This window comes from Gavia stellata, chromosome 14 (genome assembly GCF_030936135.1).
Source record: "Gavia stellata isolate bGavSte3 chromosome 14, bGavSte3.hap2, whole genome shotgun sequence".
NCBI classification, from domain to species: Eukaryota; Metazoa; Chordata; class Aves; order Gaviiformes; family Gaviidae; genus Gavia; species Gavia stellata.
In genome coordinates, this window is record NC_082607.1 from 16,004,199 (window position 1) to 16,022,226 (window position 18,028).

An 18,028-nucleotide genomic window follows, 5' to 3' on the forward strand; every position below is an offset into this window, starting at 1 on the left:
CGGGCTTTGAAGTCAAGGCATCACCCTTTGGGACTGAAGAGAGGGAAAGAGCTTCTATTGCTGTAGCTCCCCCAATCCCAGCTACGACTTTGTTAGCCCACCTATCTCCACAACAGGAAAGGGAAGGAAAGGAGCTAGACGCTAACTCCAGAGTTATTCTGTCACAAGCAAAGCACAAGTGTCCCTCAATGATATGGCACACTGGAAGCGGTCCAGCAAACACATCTCTGGGTCACGCTCCTTGGAAACAGCTGGTGTTTGCTATATCTAGATCTTCCCAAAGGATCCACAGGCTCCAAAAGGAAGAACCTGCCAGTTAGGCAGTTGCCTGAGTGCTGCCAGCCTGCTGGGAGAGACCTTGCTCCATCCATCCTCCGTCCTGCTGAGGCTGGATGCCTGGCCACTCTGACTAGTCTTGCTGGATCAACCTGCAGGTGTATTACAGGAACGATTGAAAGACATTACCCTTTTTGGGAAAAAATACAAAGAAATTGAACGGAAAATCCATGTGGTTAATAAAAGTTAGTGTTCCCCTACATATCCTAACTTCTCACCTTAAATCTATTTTTTTTAATATATATATATATATATATGTATGTGCTGGTAATCTCTCTTTATACATAGATAGGATAGCTGACAAAAGCTACTACATAATTGGTAATGGCTCTACAGTCTCTTGGACTGACACTAATAGAAAATGGTATTTTAAAAAGGTACTCAGTTAAGCATAACCAAGCCAAGTAATATCACAAGGCCAGTGTATTTTGCAGATTTCTTCAGTAGAGTCTTCTGTACTTGGGCCTTAATATCTTGGCTCTCAACCAAAAAAGATCATTGAATTTGAAGACTTTCATATCTCTGTGCTACCTTGCTTAGCAAACAGATCATAGCTTTGACTACGACTTGAAATTAACAATGGGCAGCTGCATCTATTTTCACAGGGCTCCATTAATTTCAGCACAGCTATTTGCAGAAGAATTACTCACTGAGCAAACCTTATCTGAGTACGTCCTGGACTAGAACAACAACATCATCTGCTTTGTATTTCTAAAACAACATTAGGAAAACAGTGAGTAAATACATTTTAAAAGTAACACAGTGTTGCCCTACTTTGCCTCAGAAACATATCCGTATGAATGGATAAATTAGTTTTTATATTTTATGCATAAAAATACAAATCAGTATTATGTTGTGTCAAGTGCAATTACTTTGTGAAGGCTTCTGAAAAAAGCTTCCTCATTCCTCACATAGATGATGCAGGTTTTGGAGTTACTGTTTATTCAATAAAACTTTATTTTACATTAATACCTGAGAGTCTAGAGGAAGAGTAGAAGAACTAATTCATAAATTCATTGCTCCTGATCAAAACTGTATTCTTTAGAAGCAGCATGGGAACTTTCACACCAATTGCAATGATGGCATTTCACCAAGTGCTTGTAACACAAATCAGAATTTCATTTTATTTTTTATTCATATGAGTATTGCAAGAAAAGCCCCAGTGAATGATAGCATCCCCATTCTGCTTCTTTACAAAAAACATGCACAGTATAAAAATAATACTGCTCTGCAGAGAAAGATTGTCATACAGGCTTTAGATACAGCTATTTTTAACTACTTTAGCAGAGAGTCCCAGTTTACTTTGTTGTTGTTAAAATACAAGCTCTTCCCCTCTTTCTCTAAACCCATTCTAGCATGAGCTACCGAAGGTTCAAGGTCAACATTTACCAGCATTAACACTGGCAGAGCTTGCCTCCACAGGATCTTACTGTATCATTTTTTACATATTAAAAATTTCAAGTCAGATTCCAGAGGATTTTCTTGTTGCCATGAATCCTGGCAGATAGAAAATATTACAGCAGCAATAATCCAGAAAGCTATAGAAAATAATAAAGAATAATTACTAGGTTGAGGTGTGGACTCAGGGTAGGCGAAGGAGCAATTGCAATCTGTCCCTAGCAGTTCAATAGTCAGCATGCAGCTAAAGATGGTCTGTGCTGGGGCTTTCCAACCACAAACAAAACTATACATTTCATCAACATGTTCCTAAGCAGCCAACAATGGCTCCTCTTGCAAGATGAATGACAACCACCACGTGGTCAGACAGATTTAGCCACTGCTTTCCCTTGATTTCACCAACCTATACTAGCTTTTGCATCCGTGTGCAGCCTGGATGACCAAGCAAGCTTCCATCCTTTTCACCTGTATTGTAGGACAATTGGTATGAAAATGGGAAAGAGAACTCATATATAGACTGAGCTAAAAAAGAAGGAAACCAGTTGCTTGCTGCAAAAACTGAGACGTGGGCTGAGAGAATGCAGTCTGCAAACTGCCAACGAGGGGCTGGAATCTGCAAGAGTCCAGGACCATTGGTAACACCAAAGTGGAGGAATTGAGAGCAGGTCAACTTTCTTCTCTAACCTCATGCTCTTGTGCCTACCATAGCCTCTATTCTTAGTCTTCACCCTGCTTTGATCCCAGTTCACACACACAAGTTTGGAAATAACTAATTAAACTAAACTGGAAGACAACCTCTAAGCTGTCGATAACTCCTTTTAAGTGAAAATGGCTGGAAGTCATTCCTTTTATCACAGTAATAGAAATGAACCTGGAGAGCACACACTGTAACAGTTGTCATTCAGATAGGTTTGCAATAGGTCACATCCAGTATATCCAGGCAATGTTGCATATTTTAATAACATGGTAAAGAAAGTTTATTATTGAATCATGTTTTGGAGTGAAACTTATGAACAATGCAAGAAAGTGATTGTGCTTCAAACTATTTTTATTTACATTACATACCAGGAATCTGATATTTAAAGCTAACTCTTCAAACTCCATTCCCTATGTAAACACCAGACTCAATTTCCGTAGTAACAACCTTCATTTGTAAGCACTTTATGTGCTTAATTCAGAGTCAAAGGTAAAGAAAACTACACTCTGGTTCTTGCTTTAAGTTGTAAATTTTTAGCACTCTCTATTTTAACTTTTATGTCATGAGGTTTCTCAAAAAATCTTACAAAGGCTGGCTCATTTAATAAAGATGCCAGAATCTGTTCAAAGGCAAAAGACCATTCATGGTTCCCTCTCAAACTCTGTGTTCTGCTGCCTTCAGTCTGCTCAGAGCTGCTCTCCTCCTGCCCTTTTCTGGGGATTTCAGCAGGCACCTCCATAACGACAACTGGACTTTTGACTGGTGATGTGGGACTCTGCAGTCTTCTCCCAACTTCTTCCATTTTCAGCAGGAGGCTGGTAACCACCGCTATAGCCCGATATAACAGTTCCTCCTCAGGATCCCCATGGAACAGATTGTACAGAGTTTTTGAGAACTGGATGAACTGAGACTACAGAGAGATACAGAGGAGACTATTCAGAGAACAGCAACACAATTGTCCTGTTTCACTACGCATTGTGATCTCAATCCAGTGCTGGCTGCTGCTAGGCACCTGGTACAACAACTGCTCTAATGGCAATATGGGCGTGGACCAGCTCTGATAAACCTAAGTGTGTCTGAAAGTCCCTCTGTTCATAAGCTTACAGTTACAGCAGTTTAAAAAAAACACAGTCTCATGATTAATGTGAAGGTCTGAAATTTAAGAGATCCTACAAATCCTTTAGAAAACTACTAATAGGACTTAAAGGATAAACAGCAGTCAAAAATAGATTTAAATAAGACTCAGACAGTTTACCTGATTCATTCTTGGCAAATCCTTAATGTTTTCTTCTTTTTTAAGAAGTTCATCTTGCCATTGCTTTAGATATGCCTGAATATCAATCCTCCCCTTCCCTACTTGACAAAAAGAAAAAGAAAAAAAAAAGTGAACAAGAACTAAGAGCTTCCCATAAGGGATGATGAGCAAAAGAACTGGCATCCTCAATTTCATTCCTTCTCAACAGAGTTTAGGCCAAGGACTGAACAGGATCAGAGTCTACATTACCCTCTGGTCCCCCAGGACTATACTTATAGAAGTGGGTACAACGTTAGCACTACGCTAGAGATGACGTTACTCAGTATACTTTGTCACCACACACTTACTTCCCCAGCTCTGCTCCCCCAAAAGACACACAGTTACTGAATGTGTCTCCAGGATTCTTTACCTTTTTCAGGGCTGCTCTTCAAAGAATCGCTTTCAAGACTATCCCCCACAGCTGAAACTACAGTTTAGGAGGAGAAAAAGAAGAGGTATTTATTTGAGAAAGGAGGACCAGTGGCTCAGTTCCTTTTATCAAAAATTCCTTCCTTAAGGAGCAAGACCCTTCTGAGCCCCTAGGTTCTCAACAAAGATTAGGCCAAGAAGAAACCACACAGTAAGATTTGTATACTTTCTATGAAAATAGAAGCCACCATGAGGCTGGAGACCACAAAAAAAGGCCAGGTTGGACGGGGCTTTGAGCAACCTGGTCTCGTGGAAGGTGCCCCTGCACATGGCAGGGGGGTTGGAACGAGATGATCTTTAAGGTCCCTTCCAACCCAAACCATTCTATGATTCTATGATAAACTGCAATCAGTTATATCAAGCAAATAAACTTCATAATGTTCATTGCCCGTGTCTTGAACAGTGGTGAGAACAGTACCCATATATTACAGATAAGATACTTCTGGATAGTTTTTAAAAACCAAAAAGGATCTGTCTTCCAAAGAAGTAAAACCACACAGCTTTCCAAATGGAATATTTTACCAACTCCATAAACTCAGACCCCACAAAACTTTTTTCAGCTTACTTGGTTTAAACGGAAGCAAAGCATTTTGAAATGTTTGCTTATGTGCCTCAAAATAATTATGGATTTGGATATTTTATTTCTTGAGGTAGGAAATATCATCCCTTTATGCCTTGAATGCAAAAGTGAAATGGCCATCACTTCAACAAACACTGCAACATGTTGCCTACTATGCTGAAAAATACTGACCACATATACTCCCCTATACCCATGTAAACACCTGTGGCCTTTGAATTCAATCATCAGACTAGCTATCCACAAATTCTACACTACTTTATGAAAATGTAACTATCTACAGAAGATCTTTGCAGAGGATTCTTGTTAACAGTGATATGATTTAATAGATTTATTATTTTTCAGAAAAGAGCTCCCCATTTTTCGCCATAAAATAATTAATAGATTCCTCCTAATATTCTGCAGGCAAAGCCGCACACTCCGGAGCTTACCACTGAGTTGGCTGAAGTGGATCATTTCTTCTTTTGAAAGATCACCACCTTTGGAAGGACTTAGAGATTCTACTTCAGTAAAAGCTGCAATAAATAAACAAATAAAGTGGCTTTGGGGCTCTTAAGTATTACCAAAGCAGTAATGAAAAGCAAAAGCTTTGTACAGACAAGTGGTCCCTATGAAGAGAAATGGTGTTGGAGCAGATTAAGTCCTTCCCAAAGAATACATCACTCTGGAAGAAACACACATCTGTATTACAGCTATCGGACTGTACTGTAGCCAGGACTGGTGACAACACAAAGAAAAGTAAAGCTAAGAAAAAAAAACACTCAAAGATGATAAAAGCCACAAACAGCCCTCCCCAAATGCCACCACCTCTCACTTACCTGGAGGGATGTGCAACTTAAAAAGAAGCTTGAGTTTGTCAGTGAAACTTCCATTATACATGGTATCTGTTAGAGGAAAGAGGCAAGACTGTTCAACTTGACCAAATTTGAAAACACCCTCTTAACCTAAACAAATGCAACCCAGGGAGGTTGGAACTGGACACGTGTCCTATCTTACATGGAGTATAATTAGAGACAAAGCTTAAGGAAGGCAGTATCACCTGCAGTTGAGCCTGGGGTTTGCCAACACTGAGGAAAGAACACTAATAATGTCTATGAATTACTGAAATGAAACCACAGCACCAAAGAAATATAGCACTAATGTCTTCTCAGCATTTTCCCTTAAATTTTTGTTTCCGGAACAATACCACTTTGAAAACAAGATAAAAGGAACAGAGTGGTAAATCAAGAAAACTTTCAGTTCCCCAGAGATATAAGGCATTGGTCATCTTGCACGATCTATGTGTGAGATGGCTTAGTATGAGGAAGTATTTATCATCAACCAAACAAGCTGGGCAATGAGATCATACCATTTCCTAATTTTCTGATATTTTGATGGCAAAACCATATTTAAATTTAATCTCAAATAGGAGATTATTCTCCAGGGGATTAACATCTCAGAAAAGTTACTATTTGTAAAGCCTTGTGTTAGCTATTTCATGGTGAAATACAGACAAGAAAATGAGAGCACAGTTCCATAACTTAAAGCCTTTATCATTCACCTAAATAGTGTAGCTCCTGCTCTCAAGCTTATAAATATACGTTGAGCATTTGGCTTGCCATTTAAACAGTCTTTGCATTTAATGTCACATGATAAAAATCAGACTATTTGACCCTAAGTTAAAAGGCTAGTCTCCTTATGCTCTTTATATAGTGTATGGAAGGTGATACACTCCAAGACTACTCGCAAGATAGAGCTCCCTTGTGAACGTGCTACATATATGTGTTGTTCTCATACCAAGAACACAGGCAAATTGTTTGAAGTTTATAAGGCAGTCGGAGCTCTCATCCATCAGTCTGAATGTCCACAATGCAAGTGAGTCTCTGTTTGCACAGTGTGACCAGGGGCTCAAGAGATCACAGAGGACCCTGAACTGCTGGCAATCAATCCGATACTGGTCAAGATATGGCAGACTGGCATCATGGTGTTGCAAGGCAGGACTATTTACATTCCAGTAACAGGAAAGAAAGTGCTCCTTCTACAAAGGAAAGATAAAATGTTAGATTTTCTGAAACAACAACTTTCTCTGGGTGAAAGGTGTGGGAAGTTAACTATGTAATTTGATTTAAAGCTGACGTGTGTTGAACCTAGCTTTTACCTCAATTTGTTAAAACTGTTTCACACCCATACTACAGTCCACCATTAAGATGGATGTTTGGTAAGTGAAGAAAATGGCAATTACCTTGAATAATTCATATAGCTCTTCAAGATCACTAGGACTGAATTTTACGTCCTGGGACACGACACGTAGCTGAAACAAAATTAAGAGAAAATTAATTAATGAGTCTTCCCTCTTTGGAATAAGCCTGTAGAAAAAAGTTACAGGAGACTTAAGCTTACATTAAAAGACACTGTTTGAATAGTCCAGGTTTTGGCATGTTACAATTAGGAGTAAGAATAGAACTTCTTTTAAAAACCAATCAGAAGATTATAGACTGAAAGAAATCATTTCTCCCAAAAAAAGGGAGCTTAAAGCTAGTAACATTACTTGCATGCATGGAGCCTACACTATGAAACCCAGGAAATAAAACTCAATTATTTAGAACGATATAACATATAGTTTCCTCTATAATGGGCAAATGCATGTTCAGCTCTCAACAGTGAAGCTGAATCCTCATTTTTGAAATTAAAAAAAACCCCAAAATTATTCACAGCTTTTCAAAAGAAAGTTAGCTACAAGACCAGGTTCCATCTTCACAATATGTATGTTTTGTAAAATGAAATACAATAGTTATCATCTTGGCACAACCAACAGCATTTAGTATCAGTTGCTGCAAGCCACATTTACCACAGAACGAAGCACTGCTTGTTAAACAGACTAGTATTATCATCAGTTATTGGAAATAAGACACTGAAGAAAATAGGCAAACAAAGGAAGCACCTTGCAACCTTCACCTTCATTCAGGAGTCTGAACTTAAAGGATGATATTGGCAGCTGAAGAGCTACCACACCATGCACGCGTTACCAGCCAGCCACACACATCACAGACAAAAAGCAATCCTTGTTGAACGCAGTACAATAATCTCTTCAGTGACATTTGCGATTGCTTCACCGAGTAAAAATGCAGGTAATTAATTGTTTTACTGTAGCACTGTGGACATTTTACAGTGTTCTACGCCTCTAAGAGAAATGCATTAACAATTTAACAACAGCAGATAGACAGCCTTTTCCAATCAATGCAAAGTGTCAGAGGCATGCCAGCCTTTAGAAATTGTCTGTGATGGTGTTGCTTGTAACGAGAGCAGAAGGTCATGCTGTGATTCACAGACTGAAAATGTCACAGGCCAAACCTCAGTTAACAGACACCCTGCAGACAAGCGGGATTTCAGCATATAAAATCATGTACTTGACCCTGGAAAATGTAGCTCTTCTCAGAATTTTCCAAAAGGGAATTAATTTTATCAGAGGGAAGGGTTTAGCTCTTCCAAGTCACTCACCACATTCTGCTTGGTCGTAGCTTCTAATGTCTGGATCACATAAAGCCTGTTGCTGCAGCGCATGCTCTCAACATCCTCATATCGAATATCACCGTATCTCTAAGAAGAAAAGCATTTTTCCATTAAATCAACTGTTGCTAGACACACCTAAGCAGATATTTTTGTCTTTCTTGCATCTAAGTACAATACAGGTATGGACACAAAGGAAAATCCCAGAAACTCTGAGGAAAAAATCATTTATTAGACCACTAACATTCTCCCTAAACAGTGTAACTTTTAAAAGGGCAGGTGTTTCAAAGAGTGATGGAGAAAGAAGAAACTGGAGTAGTTCACTGTGTGGGAAGACAAAGGAAGGGATTTTACCACGTGACAGCTCTATATCCAACTCTGCTATCACATGGTGACTACTACTGCAGGGTGGCAAAGTCTAAGATGTGTATGTTGTCAGCGCTTGAAGTTCACTCCAGTGAACTTTAGAAATTAGCTGAAGTAATTTCTGAACCGCTCCTAGCTACCTCTGGAATTTCTGAAGGACAGGGAAAATGTCTGAGCATTGGAGTAGAATAAATACATTTACCTTTAAAGAAAAGTGGGATAGTAGGCAGAAACTAGAAAAAAATTCCCAGAGAAATCATGGAACAAGCTATAAAACAATTAAAATCTAAAGAGAAACAGATAAATCAAACCGGGCCAACATTCTTTATCAAGATCATGTCAAATCAATTTAATTTCCTCATATGAGGACATTCAGTCTAGCGTGTAGAACTGAAACAGCAGATAGGATACATCTTTACTTTTGTAAGGTTTTTCACACTCTTCAGCAACACATGCAACCAGGAAGACATGGCCGAACGACGATCACCATGCACCATACGCACAACTGGTTCTAATAGAAAACTTCGAGAACAAATGAGTGATAAACAACCAAACTAGGCAGGACTTTCAGAAGATTTTCCGCAGTGTGTTTTGTTCCTATTTTTGGCAATGCACTTTAAATAATATAAGAAAAACTGCAACACAGTCATAAAGAGTCTGAGCACATAAGCTTTGAGGAAAGCTTAGAGGAATTGGTTATGTTGAATCTAGAAAAAGAAAAGATCAGAGTTGAAAGGGTAAGTGGTGAACAACAACAACCTAATAGCGACAAGGAATTGCAGAGAAAACTGCAACTGACTATCCTCAATAGCCCTTTATGAGCATCCAAGAGGAACTATACTGGATATTAGGATATTTTTCGACATGGGCAGAGAAACCCTACAATGGGCTAAAGTTTTTTGCAGATTCTCTTTTGCTGAAGAGTTTTAACAACAGTAGACATTTTTCAAGGATGATCTGGGTGTAGGCTGAACTGGATGACCTGTGGAGTTCTCTGCCATAACTGTATTTCTATGTTCCTGTGAAGACCACCACCAGCATACTTCTGACTTGGAACAAAGAGGAAGCAGAGAGAAATTTCATCTCTGAGTCATAACTCGTTCACTGGTCTGGCTTCTGAGCACTGATGTTGTGCAGTGGCCTCAGTAAGAATATAAACAAGATGTATAATCTAACCCTGAATTAGTGTGATGTGATAAAATGTTACACGTTCTTCCATTCACTAGTTAAACATGACTTCTTCATACCTGATTAGACTGCCAAAGAATGAGTCTTGCATTTGTGCCTGAGTCATAAAGTTATGAAACTGAACATCATTTTAAACTCCATATCTTTTCACTTAATCTCATTTATCTTGCGAACACCCATGCGAAGCAACAGTATCACAAAGAACACCTCTGTTCACTTATTCGTGATCTGTAACTAGACCTATCTGCAGAATGACAACTCTCCATTGCAGCAATCTTCCCATTTTGAAATTTGTTTTATTTCCACAGTAATACGAAAATAAAACCCTTCACCGGAACAGAACTGTGTTGAAATTAACTGTCTGGTCAAAATGGGAAGCAGGAAATTGACTCTCACTTTGCATCAGCGGTTCTCAAAGGAGGGGTTGTGACACTTACAAGCATTGAAGAAATTCAGTTTCAACTGAAGATGAAAATTTGCGTCCAAAAAAGGGGCTATGAGATAGAAATGGGGATCTGGACCTAGGAACAGGCCTGTCAACTTGAAAGTGGGAGATTCAGGTTCAAGGATCTGCCCAAATCTATGTTCAAAAGCCACACCAAATCAGAGGCTATTGCTTTGGTCCAGTCACTTGCCTGCAAAAGCAGGGAAAGAAGAAAGGGAGTTTATTTTGCTTTGTCTCTCAGTAATGATTCCATCTCTGTGAAAGCTTCAGCTTACACTTCAGAATGCAATATACAGCACTTCATTATTTCCCATCTCTGTTCTTTATTCTGCAAGTATTCATCCTCGCTATGAGATCTCACCATGACAAGACAGACCCATAATAGTTTACAACTCTTCTTACAAGAATCTTAAAGCATTTTACAAACATGATTCCTCAGTATAACATTCTTGTGGAACAATACTGATAGCAAAAGCATAGAGTTTTCATATGATTGGCCCAATGCTATGAAGATACTTCAAGAGAACTTGAATTTCTGATTCTTGTCTTTGTTCAGCCCACTAAAGGCAATGCCCTCTTCTCAGTAAAAATCAAAAGAGACAGTTCTTAAATTACACAAATTACAGTTAGTTAATCTTTTCTGAGCCAAGGCCAGGGCATTTTTCCCAAAGAGATGTATTGTGGATCTTTCACTAGAAACATATGACTGAGAATCAGAAAAGAAAAAAAAAAAGTATAACATAGATAAAAGAAACCAGCTAATAGAAAAAACAAAACGTGAACAAATCTCTTCTCTCAGCTGGCCTTTCACTTCAGGTGGGCTGAGCAGAAACCTATCTACAAATGGATTAATACCCTGATACAAATCATGCCAAGGAAGGAAACACCTCATGAAAATCTGAGGACAAAAGAAGAAGGAGAAGCTAGACCTATTTCCTCCCCAACGCAGAGCTGCAAAGCTAGATGCTGCAGACTTGCAAACTGAAAGAAAGTGCTAAAAGACCGTAACTGGTCTTCCTCACTAAACACATCTCTAAACAGTCATTTAACGCACACAATAAACTACTCAAGTAGACAGTTTCCTGCATGGGTTGTTATGTTAAACGTTACCACTATCTGCAATGTGCAGTAATCAGTCTCAAATTAGTAAATGCAAGGGCCATTTCTGCTGTACTTTGTCATTTAGTTGACATACTAATAAAGTGAATGAGGGATGGCAATACATGACCTGTGATGAACCCAGGGAACTCCACTTAGGACAGCCTAGCAAGCACATTCCAGGCCAGTTAAAAAAACAAAACAATACAGAAACAAACCTATCCCATAACCTACATGGTTTTCAGTGAGGCTCAAAAAAATACAGAGCCCGATTTCTACCAATCTAGACAGATTTTCTACTCTAGTTTGTACAACACAGCTGCACTATTTTTAAGGTAGCCCATGCAACGTAAACACTGCAGGGGATGCGAAAACATACCCACAAGAACACATACTTCATTTGACTCTCGGATCAAATCAGTAATGTCCACTTTCGGATGGTCACTCTTTGTATCGCTGAGGTTGGAGCCCTGCTGCACAGCTGGAGGCAAAGGACTGTCTTTGTTAGTGACACTGTCAAAAAATCTGCACAAAACAAACACACGAGAAATCAGCAGTTTATCACAGCAAAACGATAACATCAGTATCTACTGAAGAAAAATTGCACAGAGAATGGGAAATAGCAAACAATATCAGTATGAGTAGCACAAATATGCTGTAATAGTAACAAAGATATACAAACATGGGAACCAGCTACCCAGAGAAGGTTGTAGAGCTTCTAGCCCCGGGAGTTTTTAAGACCCAGCTAGACAGTAGCACGGCTGATGTGATCTAGTGCTAGCAGTAATCTTCTTTTGAGTGGGAAGTTAGACTAGAGACTTGCCAAGATCCCTTCCACTCTGCATTCCCCTGGTTCTCTAATCCATCTAGCAAGGTTGTACTACATAACTGGAAGAAAGAAACTGGAACTGGAAGTTCAGTCTTGGCCTGAACTGTGACCAAGGCAATCCTAATTCCCTCAGATGCCTAAATCAAGACATGCTTGAACTGCACCTATTCATCATACCTACATAAACAGCCTAAACAGATTCATTAGAGAGGCTGGCCAAGTCCTTTGCCAACATTGAGGAATGCATTTCTGTGGACTGATAGCTTCCTTTTTCTTGAGGAGAGGCAAACTACTGTAACCATTTTTTTAAATATACCAGCATGCTGCAGGCTGGATTAACTGGGCAACAGAAGTATTACAGCCAGATAAAATGTTCAAAGCAAGAGTTCAAAAGGAGTTTGTAATAATTATCAAAATCTTGGGTGTCAAGTGGAAACAGCAGCTTGTTTGGTTCAAGTGAAAATTAAAATTTTACCACACTTATAGATTTTAAATTTTAATACATTTAAACTGGGTGAATATGCTCTTACTGTTAGTTTTATGTGTTAAATATTTAAATGAACTGTTTGGAACAGTCTTAGTGTGCTCTAGATTACCTCATCATTAAGGAAAGTGACCATTTGTAAGTGATACACATTCCAGGCAAAAACCACACTGCTTTTACTTTAAAATACACAAAATGGCAATGGTTTTAGAAGAACTTTAATGGAGGATGGGATTTTCAGAGGATCCAGGCACACTTTCCAGCCACCCCTTCCAGAATTTCGGCCCAAGATGAACACTTAATTCCTTTGAAGCCTTTGGAAGTCTTGGTCAGATGTCTTCTCAGCTGCCCCAGAATGACTACAGTTTGCAATTACAGCAGCTGCTACGCAGCCCGTAAGAATAACAGTTACACTGATACCTGTTGAGAACAGTGACTGCTTCTGCATCATCCTTACAAGTCAGCAACTTCTCCATGTTGTATTCCAGCACTGCGAGACCCAGCTGCAAGATTGCCTTTATTCCATCATAGAAGAAACAGTCCACCACATTGACTGCACTTTCAATAGGCAGCACACTGATAAAAAGGGTAAGGAACCAGGAGAGAGAGACCGAGGAGAAAAAAGTCATGTCCGTCATGTGGTCTGTCAACTGAGGCAGGTGAACCCTGATGAGCTCCTCAAACACTGCCTGATCTACCAAGGCACCTGCAGGGAAAGGATAACAAAACCACCACCCAAATCTTAATACAGAGAAGCATACCTTTCTCAGAGCATCGGCCAGAAATGAAGCCCCTGTCCTAATGCAACTTTGTTGTAAAAGCAAACACAGGCCTAGCTGCATGGAACCACTGGCTTTGTTCCCTATGCTGGAAGCTATGCACTCTGTGCAGGGGTCCAGAGCCTTGCTGCGTGCTGTAAAGCGTGTTAGCACTTTTGTGGGTGTGTGGCTAATTCCAATGATTCTCCTGACAGGCAATACAACCTCTCTGCAATTAAAGAGAAACTACACATGCAGTTTACTTCTAGCATATATACCTGCAAGTACTGAGTATGAGATCAAAGAGTAAGTCTGGTCCTGGAGTAACTCTTTTTCCTTTATTTACGCTGGCTAAGTTTCAAATAAATAGTATGATTTGCAGTTATAATTCCAAAAGAATAGTATAATAGTCTAATTGACTACTTCCTGAGTAGTTATGCCTAGAGTAACAACAATATCTGAAAATCATATCCACTCCTGCTTAAGGAGGAGTGTTGGGACAGTCTCTGTAACTTCCATTTTCTACTTCACAATACTGAACCAAATGCAACAGTTTCTCTCCACTGTTCAGCCTCCAGCTCATTCTTTACATTTGTTCTTAATGAATGATCATTTATATTCAATTCTAGATAGATAAAAAGACAGACAGATATTACCAATGATTCGGCGATTGAAATAATCGGGTAGCATCCTTTCACACACAGCAACCAAAAGCCAGAATGCTTCCTCCTCTTTAGCATACAACAGAAGTACTGATGTCAAAATATTCATTGCCTGTAACATTTAAACAGGAAAGGAAGCATTTACAAGGAAAGATGGTGAAAACACAACTGTTGTCATTTGCTAAAATTTGTATTTCTGAAAACACTTTACAGCGTGTTTTTAGAGTGCTAGGATAACCTACAGCCATATCAGTATAAGACTTTTACCTCTATATTATTAAATACAGAGCATAGTATTTAAACTACATAAAAATATTTTTTAGTGCTAGAAGTCTAGTAAGAATGCAAAGGCATATACGAAGTGGGCATGACAGCATTTATCAACAAATTCAAGTACAATGTAAAAACTTGTGTTACATAGTGGGATGAAATAAGCAAAGTAAGTGAACCACTGAGCAAGAAACCATTACCTCTTTATGTGATTGATTTTATGAGGTGCTACTATACTGCCATCATGAGCTAGTATTTAGACAACCAACACTAAGAGTCTCAAAACTGCTGTACCTGACAGTATCCAATTTGGGGATTCCTGTATGCATAAGCTGTAAGAACTCTCCTGAGTGCAGAAATTCCTGTGTCACTTTGAAAAGCAGGATGCTCAGGTAAGGAGCGACGTAAATCTCGTTCAATTTCATCAGTAGCTAAAGTGCACGTTCCTAAGGACTTTTCCACCAACTCAGTGTAATAACCAGGGTTGGACGCCATATCATTTACAGCACCTGCCAATACATTGTATTGCACAGTATTAGAGGACAACAGTAAAGTATCTACATGATTGTCTGCAATTTGTATAAAAAATTTTGGTGACTACTGAGGCACCTCATGCATCTCCAGATATTACTGCAGTAATGTATCAGAGTAATTCTACTGAAATCAATGGAATTACTCTGAAATTAAAACAGAAAAGCAAAATAAAATAAGGCTTGGAGGAAATCTCAGTCACTTTCCATTACAAAGTTAATTTTTACTTACTTTTTTGTTTCATTGCTGGGGGGAGGAAACTTCCTTTCACCTACAATTTTACCCAAGTTTTCTGGCAAACACAATGCCTTTCCATTTGTAGAGCTGGGAACAGACTAGAAAAACTATGCAAAGGACTGATATTTACCTAATTAATTCCATAACTTTTGTGCCAACACCTTCCAAGACAGAGATACCGGTCTGGGAACAGAAGCATAAATTCCTGTGTAAATGCTCAAAGAACACTAGCAAAGATAAGTCCACGTTCACATGTCCTCAAAAGGAACTACCATACAGTAGGCTGAATGAAGAGTATAAAATGCATTTGTTACGATAAACAGATCTTCTGGAACAGCAGAAAGCTCTGCCCAGGGGAACACAGTGACTGGGTGGCTCCTCAAAATCTGCAACTCATTTTCTGAATCTGACACAGGCTTCCTGTATGACCCTGATCAAGTCAGTGGCTGCTGCTTTTCTAAGTGTTTCAGTGAATGGGAACAGAAAGCACACAGAGGTGTTGTAAAGCAGTGTCTTAATACCCTGGGACGCCATTTCCTCAAGTTAAGTGCTCTGACACAAGCGTGTTCTACAGAAGAAAGCCACAAAAGCACACTCAGAGCTTTGGCAAGAGATCCCATATGCATAGGAAAGTCCACAATTCCTGTACATCTCACTCTTTAAACCAAGCAGCAGCGTACAGCAAAGAGCTGCCAATAACTAGGGCCAAATTCTCTGCCAGGAAAACATTTCTTTTTTGTGTGTCTGGCAATGCTATTCTTTCAGAAAGCTTAAATCAAAACAATTGAAACACAGTCCCACAAACATGCTTTTCTTTTTAGCAAGTAAAGAGGCTTTGCTGAAACTGATTGTCCCCTGGCACAGCATGTATTCTTATTGTTATTTTTCAGTTGAGTTTGTTGTAAAAGAAGCAGATGCAGGTTTAGTTTGAATCAATGCAAAACAAAGTAATAGACAAAATCATCCTGTTCATCATTTTGAAGTGTCTTTCTTCAGAAAGATCTGGATAAATTGCCAGAGATAAGAGCATTTTTTGTCAGACTACGTTCAGTCAGTAACTAGAACGTCCATACAGTAGAGTCCACAAAATATATCAATTATACTTGCTATGCAATACCTGAGAAGAGTAGCCAGAGCTCTCCTCTTAATGCCTCCGGGATCCCTCTTACAACTAGGTCTCGAGTCTTCTTTGTTCGAAACATACTGACACCATGTCCCCGTTCAACAAAGAGGATGTTCCAGGACTGTTCTTTCATTTTTTCTTTCAACTATGAAAAGCAGATGACGACAAGCATTAAGTATATTGGGAGGTTTTCCTCATGTTTCAGAGAACAGAACCAAATTTTGCTCTCACTTCTATTTATATAAACTGGAAATTGGCAGCATTGGCATCCATATTGATAAGCAAAATGAATGCTGATGCAAAACAGAGCAAAATCTAACCTGTGCATAGTGTGAGTTTGGCATACAATGCAATCTCCTACATGACCTACTATTCTTTAAAGTATATTATTACAAGAATGTCTATACCAGATCAGACAAAAGGTAAATCTAATCCAGTACCCCATCTGACAGAAACCAACAGCAAGTGCCACAGGACAGTAAGGTCAAGCAAACATCTGCAAAATCCTCCTCCATCCTCCAGCAAATAGAAGCACAGGCAATTCCTCAGCAGAGGCAATCTCTCTGAATCTAAAAACACAGAGCAGATTTTTCCCTGCAAATTGCTTTCTGGACCCATACAAACCTGCTGCCTTCTAACTTCACTTGAAGCCCCCTTGTTGCTGTATTAAGACAGCAAACAATCACTCCCTTTCACCTTTTTCAGGCCACTTCTAAGTTCAACTTTTTCTTTACTTCCCACTTGAGAATTATTCCAACCCATAAACAGCAATAACTGTATGCAAGCTGAATTTTCATTTTAACTGAAGTCACCACCATCTATTTGTTACACTTTATTGTTCACTATTCTGCTAAATCAATAGGTAGACAGCCCTATTTGTCAACCTTAGATTGAGCCATCTGCAACTTTGACACCACATCAGCAAAAGCTGCATTATTATCAAAGGACCACGAAGTACTAGGGACTTAAAGGGAGTCAATGAACAGTGATAAAGCAGTCAAGGAGCTAACCAGCGCAAGGTGCAACTGTGCAGACAAATTCTGCCATCACACTTCTCCTGAGGCGTCCCAAAAATTCATTGCCAGCATAATGGATAGGAAAATTCAACATTTGATATAATTCCTATGGCAAAAAATTAGAGGTACATTAAAACTTCCTCTTGTAAGATTCTTTTTCAGCTATTTCCATGTAAATACATATATACACACATATATATACACATATATACAAACAAATCTGCTTATTTTAACTTGGGCCAATTTTAAAATATCCCATTTCTTTTTGCTGCTTTGTGATAAACAGCGTAACATTTTCTTGGTAAAGGGTAAATCAATAGAAGGAAAAAAGATTAAATTGAATGAAAGCAGTAGAAAAGACAACCAGGAAAAACAGGATGAAGAGAAGGTTCAGATTGCTTATGTGCGGTGGCAGGTTTCTCTGTGCTCATTTGAGAGCTCTAAAAAACAAACTACTAGAAAAAGTATTTGGCCATGATGGTGCAATGAAATCAAGCAAGTGATTATTTGCGAAGTCAATTCACTGTCACAGACACCTGCTTAATTACTCTGATAAATTAACATATTTTGATTTCAACCTGTCTATGAACTGTTCTTTGCTAACAGCAATAAAAATCTACTAATTCTGTTGCAGACGAAATAGTATCGCACACAAACTCAACAGGCAAAACAGGTTGCTTCCTTTTTTTGATTCATCATGCTTTGTGGCATTATATTAGTTGACAGATTTGAAACAGAATGGCTACAAATGGTGGAAACCACACAGAGAGATGGCATGACATCAGTGTTATTATTCTCCTACAG

At 39.0% G+C, this 18,028-nt stretch overlaps 1 protein-coding gene across 4 annotated transcripts in view; it reads right to left on the reverse strand.

Moving 5' to 3' along the window:
* Nucleotides 1–388: 388 nt before the first annotated feature.
* TBC1D8B (TBC1 domain family member 8B) overlaps nucleotides 389–18,028 on the reverse strand; it is a 42,113-nt gene continuing 24,473 nt past the window's right edge. For 2 of the 4 annotated variants that reach the window (XM_059824650.1, XM_059824648.1), the window contains 13 exons: nucleotides 16,203–16,353; nucleotides 14,612–14,826; nucleotides 14,042–14,159; nucleotides 13,048–13,333; nucleotides 11,710–11,839; nucleotides 8,209–8,307; nucleotides 6,953–7,021; nucleotides 6,508–6,748; nucleotides 5,550–5,615; nucleotides 5,163–5,246; nucleotides 4,096–4,152; nucleotides 3,687–3,784; nucleotides 389–3,341 (listed from right to left, as the gene is read on the reverse strand). In XM_059824650.1, the coding sequence (XP_059680633.1) occupies nucleotides 2,931–3,341; nucleotides 3,687–3,784; nucleotides 4,096–4,152; nucleotides 5,163–5,246; nucleotides 5,550–5,615; nucleotides 6,508–6,748; nucleotides 6,953–7,021; nucleotides 8,209–8,307; nucleotides 11,710–11,839; nucleotides 13,048–13,333; nucleotides 14,042–14,159; nucleotides 14,612–14,826; nucleotides 16,203–16,353 (2,025 nt within the window). In that variant the 3' untranslated portion in view covers nucleotides 389–2,930. Of the gene's footprint in view, nucleotides 3,342–3,686; nucleotides 3,788–4,095; nucleotides 4,153–5,162; nucleotides 5,247–5,549; nucleotides 5,616–6,507; nucleotides 6,749–6,952; nucleotides 7,022–8,208; nucleotides 8,308–11,709; nucleotides 11,840–13,047; nucleotides 13,334–14,041; nucleotides 14,160–14,611; nucleotides 14,827–16,202; nucleotides 16,354–18,028 lie in introns of all 4 variants that reach the window. The other 2 variants (XM_059824649.1, XM_059824647.1) reach the window with 2 other exon arrangements.